At 29.5% G+C, this 12,286-nt stretch overlaps 1 protein-coding gene across 1 annotated transcript; it reads left to right on the top strand.

Moving 5' to 3' along the window:
* The first annotated feature begins 5,043 nt into the window (after nt 1–5,043).
* Nucleotides 5,044–11,999, top strand: LOC130900785 (zinc finger protein GLI1-like). The gene is made up of 6 exons (XM_057811655.1): nt 5,044–5,529; nt 6,502–6,708; nt 7,525–7,675; nt 8,146–8,264; nt 11,329–11,490; nt 11,572–11,999. Exons 1-6 carry the CDS (start codon nt 5,101–5,103, stop codon nt 11,917–11,919), a joined length of 1,416 nt encoding a protein of 471 aa, XP_057667638.1. The 5' UTR covers nt 5,044–5,100; the 3' UTR covers nt 11,920–11,999.
* Nucleotides 12,000–12,286: the final 287 nt, after the last annotated feature.

The raw sequence follows: 12,286 nt of genomic DNA, 5'->3' as shown, positions 1-12,286 counted from the left end.
GATGTATAATGATATTCAAGTAAGATATAGATTTGTTTAGGGCTACTAAAACAAATTCAATACGATTTAAATCCGTTCAATATGATGGAGGTTTCTTTTAAAAGCCACATAATGCTGATTTTGAACATTACAACCTACAGGATACGTCAAAACTGTTTGTAGGTGGAATTAATGACAGTATACAGATAAATAAACTTTCTTAATTACCAACATTCCTTATTATTATACAGAGTGAATATCACTTTATTGATACCAATGATTTCATTAAAATTTTTTGTTTTATAAAATTTAATTGATAGACATAAAACATGTGTTTAACGAGACCAAATTTTAACTGTCATTTAATACTTATAAGAAAAATGTGGCGCATTAGGGCTGTTCCGTCAAATCGGACCGGACGATTTATGGAAACACGTGAAAATGATAAAAATTAAGGGTTGAATCGTCTCAAACCACAAATACAATCCGTGGGAAACCCAACCGTCTACGAAAAAAAAAATAAATGAAATAAAAATAAATATTGTTGAAATATGGAAAGCCTCGACTAGCTGTCTAAAACGCATCTGGGCGTAAATCAAGCGGAGAGTCTTCAAATTTCATCGATGCACCTGTTTCTATTCATATTTTTGGATAAAAAAATTGATCTGATACGAACAAATAAAAAACTTGAATTTTGAAATATTGAAGAGTTAAAACATAAATACAAATATTTTTTTCGATAATTAAAAGTTTTATAATGTATATTAATAACTGTTAATTTGTTTGAAACATTCGGAATATGAATAAAACTATTTTATTTTGTTTCAATCTTTTAATGATAAGTATATAATTGCTGCATTCTACGACCTGGATCATCCTTTGTTTGACATGCTGTTAGTTTCCTTGCTTGACATGTCATCTGTCATAATTTTACATAAGACTGATAAATCAATACTCTATTCGTTATTGGACAAAAATTAAAAAAAAATATTTTTTATCTCTATTTATCATTATTAAATGAAAAGCAATTAAGGAAAGCGAAGAAAAATCATGTGAATATTATCTTGGAAGTACTCCGTCCTATGAAATGATTTGTAAGTGGTTTGTTTCTGTTCAACCATCATGTTTCAGATGTCATCTGTCATAATATCACATAAATTTGACAGATAGATCAATACTCTTTTCGTTGTTGGACAAATATGACGAAAAAAAATTTCTAGACTCAATTAAACATGTTTTATGTGAAAAACAATTTGAAAAATCGAAGAAAAGTCACGTAAATATTATCTAGGAAGCACTCCGTCATGGAATGATTTCTAATTTGTCTTTCCTTTTAAAAGTAGTCATATAAATACAGATGCTGCTGAACGTCTGATATTGTCATTCAGAGAACGATGGCTTATTCAGAGTACGTGAAAAAAATTTTTCGACCGATTGGGTATGTTTCAATATTTATTGACTTATTACACCCCGTATAAATTGATTAAATACTCTTTAACCTAGTGCCTACGTCATAATCTATAAATTTCTGACAACTGGCCAAATAAGAAGTGGCAAATTGAAAGAAAGCCTTCTAGGACAACCTGTATGAGCTGTTTCAATAGTTATTGACTCGGGACACCTCGTATGAACTGTTTCAATAATCTTTGATCTGGTGTCTACGTTATAATTTATAGATTTTTGATAACTGATTAAAAAAACTTCTGGGACACCCTGTATAAACTATTTCAATAGTTTTTGACTTTGGACACGCCGTATAAACAGTTTAGTCTTTGACCTGATGCCTACGATATAATCTAAAGTTTTTCGATAACTGGCCAAATGAGATGTGACAAACAAATGAAAAAAATAATCCATTCGGCTTTGGTCATTTCGTTGTCCTTTTCGAGCCGGTACCCGGTGGGTTAATATTCGGAATTTCCTGTAGTAGTTTTTGATGCATCCGTATAAATGACATATTGGAATATTACTTTCCTAATTTATTGAATACATTTTTTATCTGAAAGGATGTGATGTCCTGTTTATAAGGGGATGTCTCAGACTGTAAAAAGAACTTTTTGATGAAATATTTCACCAAATTTTAGAATATTTTAAAGCTTGACAACACTGCAATCTATTCTATCGATAATAAAGATAGCAGTTTCTTATAGGTTAAGATAAATTTTAGTGGAATTACAAAATTGAAATAAGTAGATATTATTTTGTATGATGAATTGTACCAACTTATTAAATTATTAATGAAAGAAAATATTAGTTTACGAATGTCTTCTTTAAGAATTAAATGCAAACTGCATAAACCATTTATTTTTTTTAACTCATCTATAAGATTGAAGTATATAAAAAAAGCTTCGCGCTGAGTGTTAATAGTATTTCATGTGTTTTCGTACGAAACTTCTCATTGGTTGCCTGCACGTGGCTTAAAATTTTTTACCACACTGTAATTCGATACATCATCTCAAGTCGTCCTGCACTTGTTTCTGACTTATTGAGAGACATAAATATATTGCATTCTTTATTAATAACAGTTGGTATTAACTTTCTTTTTAGTTATTTAACTTTTATATCCTATAACCTTTTACAGCGTTTTGTTTTTGTTTATCTACAGGGTAAACGTAAAATGGGGATTATACCTATTTACAATAAACGTAATTATTAAATTGATATGAGACTATCAGGTCATGTCAAAGTTATGTGACGTCATCGTTTCATGTGCAGTAGTTTGATTCCATTCAAATCCTTATAAAAAGAAATTATATATATTTTATTTTTATTATTACTTAATCATTTCGAGAGAGTCAATATATAACAAAACAGAGAAAAATACGTTATTTTAAACGTAAATTTGATTTTTGATAACCTATAATGGTATATAAGCAGTAACATATAAACAGTGATATAAAACGTATATGCCCAATATTAAAATCAGAATTTTAGTATTATAAAACATAAGTTAAGTATATAGTGTGCTTCAAAAATGGGATTAAGAATTTTCAACAAATAATCATTCAATTTTTTAGGCTGAAAATTATTCAATATACTTTCAAAATAATTTATCAAAAATTTCAGATATAGGTCGTACACTAAGAAAAATAAATGCACGTTTTAGAGCATATATAATTGTCAAACTGGGTGTTAACTGAGCCTAATGACGTATTTATTTCAATACTCGCATTGTAATACAACGGGGTATGGTTGAAAACATGTCAAATATCTGTCAACGTTGCCGGATGTCGCAAATTAGTATTTCCGGTTAATATATAATTGTATTGACTTTAGCGAAAGCTTTTATTTTGGAGGGTCTAAGATAAAAATAATTCTTGTTCGAGATTTCTGTTTGTCCAATTTTTATTTACATTGAAATCGGGAAATGTTGTGAAGCTGACGAAGAAACGAAACTATTTTCTGGTTAGGTTAGGTTTAATTTTTTTCAGTGTAATTTATCTAAATTGGTAGACTCGGGAAAAAATATATTCTTCTATGTTCTTATAATAAAGAGGCACTGCCATTTCGTGGAATTTATAAATCCAGTTTGAAAAGCCGAACTGGAGGTCAAGAAACCCAATTTATCTGTAAAACCGGAAGTATTCATTTCCGACATTTGTGATATCCATAAATGGATTCTGCGATTTCGAAAACGCCTTATTAGCGTGTATTTATTGCAAATCTAAGCCGGGCAGATATGAAAATACGTCCGAAGGTTCTTGATTATTAAAATGGACAATTTAAAATTTAAATAATCGTTCGATCAAAACTGCTAGTAAAAAAGATTTTGATCGGGTATAAACAGAATTGCCAACTTTAAAAAATACGATATATAAAAATACTTTTTACACAAAAGGATACCCGAAAGTAATTTATTCACCGAAATTTTTGATCATGCCTCGTACTATGCTAACCCAATAGATAAAATACAGTAAAATATTTATTTGATTCTGCAATGTATTATTGGTTTTATAGTCTATAGTTTGATTAAATTGAATTAAAATTAATAACATTCATTGACTGGCCTATTATCATCAAAGCTCTAAAAGCTTCTCGACGAAAATCGACGATTATATCCGAACGATTTTTTATTTTCTATCGGAATCTCATGGGGTTTAAAATTATAACACTTCGAGATGTCATATTAATTTAGTTATGATATTTTGATGGTATCACTTGATGTGAGCTCATTAGAGTTAACGGCGTCAGCAGATTTTTTGACAAATTGATTTTACCGATTTCGATACGGACAATTTTAATTGAACGGCTTGTGAATAATTTTCGAAGTTTATTTTTGTTTGTGTTGGTGAATCTTTAAGAGTAAGTAGGTATTAAATTATATAATCGTTAACTTATTTAATATTTGAACAAATACAAACGTTCCCACGTGTGTGTCTAATAAATAAGTAAAAAATTTATTGAAATATTTCTTTATAATAATATGATGATTATATTTATCAATATATTCATATTTATAATATTCAAACAAATTTTATATCGTTTCTCATCATTTTGGTATCGAATTATACTTTATATATTCTTGTTATTTGAAAGGGGGTAAAATTATAATTTATACACCCACAAATGAGTAATTTTTACGATTTTTTCAGTTAGTTCTTCATTCACTTCTAGCCATTTTATTCAATTGTAAGAATTTGATACTAAATTCTATACATACCTCAGTTTTCGTAAATGAAAAATAAACTTAAATATTTCATCCCTATAAAATCTAGATACTTTTCAAAGTCCTTCAAGTAAAATAAAATTCAATTTAATTTTATACGATCCGAATTTAGTTTCATTATTGTAATATGTTTCTAAATCACATAAAGAAACAGATTGCAGAAAGCTTAAAAATTATATAAAAATCGATATCAATCGATTATCATTAAAATGTATTCATTTTAGATGTTATTAAAAACGTACGACATGACAGATCAGTTATACGATCCGATAAATCACTTATCGCAATCTGAATTAATGGAAAAGTTCAATTTGGCGTTTTACGAAGCTCAAAATCTATCAAAAACCGACATTCTCTCGACTTTCGATGATCCTATACCGGAAACCACAGATATAAATTACCCGGACCAAGTAGGCGACGATTATCTCATAGATTATTTGATTTCGAATTCCGATATGACACCTGCGAGCACGCCGAACAGCGAAATAGACATAAATTTCGATTTCGATGATTTCGCAATCGATTTCGATCAAAATGTAACTAAAACCACAGAGATCGAAGAAAGTTTCGATACAGAAACGTTTACTACGGAAAGTTCGTTCGGTGAACCGGTAACGCGCGGTGAATTTTCTCAGTTTTATGTCCCGCCTCCTTTCCACGGCGACAAAATCAATGAAACGTGTATTGGTTTCGAAAGTATCGATTTCAGTGGAGATATAATCGATGGTGCTTTTGTTATGGATGGTTTGAAAACAGAAGAAAATAGTGTTAGTGACTACGAATGTCATGGTTTTTTACCACCGGTTGATACTATTAAGAATAACGTAAATTTTAATAATTTTTTACGAAAAACCACAACCAACGATTTGGAATATATAAACCAGGTAAATATATAGATTCTAATATTATTATTATGTCATACAAATAAACACTAGATGGCGTAATGAAGTAAATATTAAAGCAATGAGGAATAATCATAATTGAATTTACGAGGGATGTTTGATAAGTTTCCGATCTTAATCTGAAGATATCAACACTTAATAAGTTCAGAAATATATTTGCGAATGCATTGGAGGATTATTTAGTCACTTGCAGGAGATTTTCATCAGTTTAGAATATTATCGTACACGTTAACGCCCATTTTAAAGAGAAAAACGGCAACTACTATTTGAAAGTGTTGAAAAAGTGTATAGACAGACATCCCTCGTAGATACAACATTTCTTGGTCGATTTTTCTATTTAAATAGCAAAGACATAAATATAAATAACAATGTATTTAAAGTCATACTACTAGATGCCGCTATGCAACAGTTGTTCTTAAAATGGCTTTATAGATACAGTGTGGCCACATGGGAGTGGCCACCATTTTGAACCCAAACTCGACTGATTTAGCATTTTTTTCTCATAAAATCGTAATTTATATTCTCAAATACTTCATTTAAAATTTTCAAAGGGCTCTAAAGTATTTTTAACTGAAAAAAATTCGAAAATAATATATTTTGTGTCGTAGTTTGGATTAAACAACGGACATTCTCATGTGGCCACACTGTATCTATCAAATCACTGTAGTTGTTCTGTGCTATATTTTATCAGAAATTGTTAACTAATTTTTACAGGGGTTGCTCAAAAATAACTAGAAACATTAAAAGTGGAATACTTCCAAAAATAATTCGAAACATTGTGTATTTGTAGCTTATTGTATTGAATGAATTTTTTTTTCTTTGTCATTTTATTTAATAAAATCCCAAGAGTTTATACGAACAGATGAAGTAGATTTTATATTTAGAACCGTAGGCAATGTATGAAGGAAAAAATTTCAATTTAAAAATTTTTGTATAGAAAAAAATTACTTTCAGGATTCAACTGGCGCCAATTGTGACTTTGGTCATTTATTAGGTTCAAAATGTTCGATACAGTTCATTGATAACAGTACTATACAAGAACCTACCCCCTATTTCGACATTCATAGAGATAACCAAATGGTTTTAACACAAAGCGAAGCTCTATTAAATGACGATCCTCTCCTGAGCGCCTCAAATCCTACCTCTTCAATCAATAAAAGGGTAAGTAAATCATTTTTCATAACAATAAGAATTGATATAATAAAAAATTTCAAACATTTCCGTATTAAAATTAAACTTGGCAACATTGTATACAGATCATAAAACTACTATTAACATTCACAACATTAGTTGTGAATAGCACCACGAAGGCGCTGCTAGAACAATAACATTAAAGTATTGGAATCACTTGACCTCGAGCTAAGAATTTAATGGCGGCTCCAATGACAGAAGTGCGCGAAACAGTGGTCTGTTCAAATGATCGAACAATGTTACTAAATTCACTATTAAGACATATATTATCAAATTATATAAGTTGTATAAAGGAAATAAGATTTATATACATAAATAATGAAATTACTAAAAGAGACGAGTCAAATGACAGTGTTTAAGTAAAATACAACGCAATAAAATGCAAGTCTGGTTTTTTGTTTACATTTTCGTGACCACATGACATCGCAAGCGCAGGGACCATTAATTTCTTGAAAGGAGAGAGTAGAAAAGAAGTTCTCTCTCTTACACATAAGCGTTATAGCTCATGTCCAGACGTTACGAATAAAAATTATTTACGTAATTTTTAGTACAGATATTTGTTTTTTTGTGTGTATGGTTAAAAATGGCTTACAAACAAAAATTATTAGCGCAAGAAATAATAGGAGATATTGTTTTACGAATGAAAATCAATAGAGATCCTTGACAGTTTTCAATCATTGGAAACACGTAAATTTAATTATAATTTTGTTATATATGGTTTTGACAATGGCAGCGCCATCTATGGAAACAGTGTTGCGAAAATCTGGTGATATATTTTATTTCCAGAAATATGCTAAAGAAATTGATGACAACGTTTACGAAGAAGTGAGTAGTACCCTCAATGTTCAATGTAAATGGGAAAATTGTTATCAGTTTTATGAATCTCAATCGCTTCTCGTGAAACACATCGAAAAATGCCACGTGGAATTGAAAAGAGGTAATTATTATTTTACATAGCAAACGGTAAAAAAATAGCGTTTCATCCCCATATTAATTAATATAATAAATGGTTTTTGATCTTAATGACACGCCTATGAATAAACACGATATCTAGGGGTAAAAAAATAATTGGGAAAAAACAACTAACTTGAAATTTTTGGAACCGCTGGTGATATTAATACTGAACACACTGTTTACACTACAACTACACCAACACTCACAATTACACTAAAACTTATTAACTTGACCCACCTAATTTATACTAAATTTTCCCGTCAATTAACCTTCTACCGCGAAAGAAAAATAATTCCAGGAGGAAAACGTCCTTGGCGGGAATCTTCACATTTATAGTATAGAGTGAAATGTAACAAGTTGAATGGGGAAGTAGGAGAAAAAAAAATGATTATTTCAAGGTCACAATGTCGTGAAAATGTGATTTTGATGAAATTGACTAGTTAAATATTTCAGGAGAAGAATTTACTTGTTATTGGTCTAATTGTCCAAGGAAAACGAAACCTTTCAATGCCAGATACAAGTTATTAATACATATGAGAGTCCACAGTGGAGAAAAACCTAATGAATGTCCAGTAAGTTGTTTTAATTTGAAATCTAAAATTTAGTATCAACTTTTAATACAACACAATTTATCTATTAAAATGCAAATTTAATAAAATTATTTATATTATATAACATTTTCAACTATAAAAACAAATAATACAATCAATATGTCGTACTTTACAGAAATGAATAATTTTGATACCCACTGTAGCTATACGTAAATAAATTAACCTTAAAGAACGTCTGTAATAACAATATTATCGAATTATTTGATTTAAAACAATTTAGTCTAGATATAATAAATAATAAACAACCATCTATAGTGCAGTGGGTTAATGTTTTTCTTATAAACCCACCAATATAAAATAAATATTTTAAATTACTTGCGTGTATGCAGACGATTTATTTTTTCACCCTTTCCACACTACACATTAAATTAAACCAGGTGTTGTTTTATTTTATCATATGAAGACAGTGGTAGAACACACTCATATGTGAATTAAACACTGATTTTATTTAAACATTCAAACAAAATCGAGAATAAACTGCACTTTGAAACTATTTCAAACCACATCAGATTCTCTATCGTCTTTTTATTAAGATGGCGTCACTTTGTTTGACGTACCGCCAACTCTTTCACGTGAAGAAAATCATAAAAGCGTTGTTGCCGGATGTATTAATTCAATTCGTTTTTATTGAGAAATTATTGTATTTTGTAAAACTTAATATTTGGAATAAAATTATGATATATTTTCAAGGGAAACGGAAATATTACCACTTTGTCTATTATATTAATTAAAAGTTAACAATTTTTATGACAACATTTTGTTGTTGATACACCTGGCAACTATGTTAAATAGGTTTATTGTTTTTTTGTAAGGTACTAAATTAAAACTCGAATTCATGTATTTTGTTTTGTAAAATTAAGCACAACTTTTTTTTCGGTGTTATGATTGCCCTACTTCTAAAAGGAAGACCCATATCACCGCCGCTTCTGGTAAAAAGACTGTTGATTTCTATTCAACATGTGTTATGATGCCGTTTTGTATTTTTTTTTCAACGGTTCTTGCCAATGAACTTTCGAATTTGATACTCGCGTAAAGGGTTATGGCCAATTTATCACGTTGTGTGAAAAAATTGCGGAAATGATTTTTTGCCTTGCCAAAAACATTTGTTGAATGGCAGATTAAAAACGTTTCCCATTCATCGTTTCGCACATATTATGATGTCATTTTATTTGAAATTTATTAAATTAAATAATCTATTCATATAAAAACAAATGAGACTTAAGTAACATAGGAATGTTTAATATATAGGGAGGACTTTCGAGGTTATGTTTTTGACGATACTTCTTGTTGTAATTATGGAGGGTATAGAGGAGGGATTTCTTCTATTCTATACTATTCAATGCATAGAAAACTCCTTTTTCTTCATTCATTAAAATGTCCATATTTTCGAATGTGTACAAAAAAAAATAAATTACAGTGTGTTGAAAACATTTTTCGGCACGAATGGTGGAGCATTGCTTTAAAAAAATATGCATTTCAAAAGAATATTAACCATAACATGCTCACCTTTATTCTAAAAATACAAAATCGTACCCTTCCTGCAATAAAAAAATTGTTTTTCATCTGTTTTGCATGAACAAGTAGTAAATCAAATTCATTATTCTTGTAAGCTTGGAGACTTTTGAACGTTTTTAAATTTCATCCAGGTATCTGTTAATCTCAATTAGTTTGCCATTATAATAACTACGAGTCGTATATACAAAAATTGAAAAGGATTTTTAACCTAACTTCATATCTGACTTCTATTTCCAACTTAATACCTGATACTAATCACTCTTTTCCATAATGAAAACGATTAGAAGTTATTACTTTCACTAAAAACACTTTTAACCGTATAAATATTTTTACCTATAAACACAAATATAAACAAAACACAAACATCCCGAAAATTACTTCAAAGCTAAATTATTCATACACTTAGAAATATAATTATCCTTTGATAACTTCCAAAATTCGTTAATGTTCAAGAGATACTTTTTTATTCCAATTAAATGAAAACAATGGATTCATGTTCAAACCTAAATGTTCCATAAGCAAAATGGCAGACTGTCAAGATCAGCTGTTTTAAAACAATCGATTCATTGATCACTTATATAGCTTTGTTCGTGGGTATTGAATCCGAATCAGTTTAAAGACCAATCACAGGCGCACTTTAACAATTATTTGTCACGGTTAGTTGTGTTCTGTATTATTAATAACAGTTCCGTGTTCGATGGTCATATCGATTCCGTTAATTATTGTTTAGGAATGACTTAAAGAAATTTTAGTTAGGTTCGGTTTTTCATTGTTCGTGATAAATTCTGAATAGGTTCTTAATAAAGAATTACACCTATTCTACCTTGGTTACCAACTAATTCTGAATCGTTCCTAAATTCGACCCGCGAACAAAGTTATTGAATTAGTAGTTCAATGAACTTTACATTATTAGGCAATCTAAGTAAACTTATCTACGTTATAATGGCGGTCGTGGGGTAAACAATTGTTTTTTTATTGCATTTTTAAGTTTGTTTAAATGGAAATAATATAGTTGAAATTGAGTATTTTCGCATTTTTTTAGTCAGTCAATCAATTAACAAAATTAAGAACACTAGTATTTATTTTATGTTTAAATTACGAAAAATTTTTGGACTTTAGTTTCCGCTCTGGTAGCGTTCAAGTTTATCAAACACGAATAAATACTTTTCAAGGTTGCAAAGTGGTAACCCAATGGTAGCTTCAGGTGGAGTTGACCCTTTTTTATAAGATTAAAAGAGCTTTAGTGTGAATCCTGTTCATTTCTACAAGTTTCCAATGTAATTGTTGTAAAAACTGGTAATAATAAGGTAAAGTAATAATAAGGTGGTCGAAAATTCAACAAATAAGTTCACAAACTACATTTATGTCACTAGTATTTGTTTACCTCACGGCGGCCATTTTAAAATAGCATCAGTTGATTCTGGCATTTAGTTAAATTATTCAGCTACAGCATCCGTCACTTGTCTAAAACAAGAATTTTAAATTATGTATATGTTTCTTTTTTATTCAGTTTAAAGGATGCAATAAGGCATTTTCACGTTTGGAGAATCTGAAAATTCATCAAAGAAGTCACACCGGAGAACGACCGTACGTGTGCCAGTTTTCGACGTGTCCAAAAAGCTTCTCGAATAGTTCAGATAGAGCTAAACACCAAAGGACGCATTTTGATACGGTGAGAAATTTATTCGAATTTATTTTACATAACCTCTCTTTAGGTATACTTCCTCTTACTATTGATAATTTGTTTATTCAGAAACCTTACGCCTGTCAAGTCGTGGGTTGTCCAAAAAAATACACCGATCCTAGCAGCTTACGAAAACACGTCAAAAATCACACTTGCGAAGAGCAGATGCAGATTAAGAAGAAAACTAGCAGCGAAAGTTCTACAATGAGCTTCGCCACTCAGTCTTTGGTCAAAAAGTTTTTAGATCCTAACAAACAAAAAGCAGTTAAAAATCCTAATTTTTCTTATTCCAGCAATTTTGATCATAGTTACTCTACTAATTATATCGTTGAAAGAAAATACGACATTGTTAACATCAAACAAGATTTGAAAAATAAAATTTCAGAAAAAAGTAAACTTAGAAGAACTTGCTGCTGAATGTAATTCAAAAATAGACTGTTATGTAAATAAATTTGATTATTTTGTTAAATATTTCATTTTATAGGTTTTAAACTTGGGATACTAAGGGATCAAAATAATGTGATAATTTTTATGTCATGGTACCTAAGAGGACAACACTTTTAAGTTATGTTCTAAAGTTCTTTTTATAATTTTATGTACGAAATAAACTATTTTTAATAAAAATACGTATTTTACTTTGTTTTTTATCAAAAAATATACCTTTACTTCTATTAACATCACTATTATCATTCACGTGTTTCGTTTATTATCACAAATAATCCCACTACTATCAAAATTGATATCTAAATCTACCAATCACAAATAATTTTAATTAACTTTACAG

The sequence above is a fragment of the Diorhabda carinulata genome, chromosome X (assembly GCF_026250575.1).
Source record: "Diorhabda carinulata isolate Delta chromosome X, icDioCari1.1, whole genome shotgun sequence".
Taxonomy (NCBI): Eukaryota; Metazoa; Arthropoda; class Insecta; order Coleoptera; family Chrysomelidae; genus Diorhabda; species Diorhabda carinulata.
The sequence above is the reverse complement of the archived record's forward strand: the minus strand, read 5'-3'. Positions and strand labels throughout refer to the sequence as shown.

Coding starts and splice junctions, on each gene's coding strand:
- LOC130900785 (XM_057811655.1), top strand. CDS start 5,101: ATGACACCTGCGAGCACGCCGAACAGCGAAATAGACATAAATTTCGAT. Junction 6,709..7,524: donor CCTCTTCAATCAATAAAAGG/GTAAGTAAATCA, acceptor TTTTATTTCCAG/AAATATGCTAAAGAAATTGA. Junction 7,676..8,145: donor CCACGTGGAATTGAAAAGAG/GTAATTATTATT, acceptor TAAATATTTCAG/GAGAAGAATTTACTTGTTAT.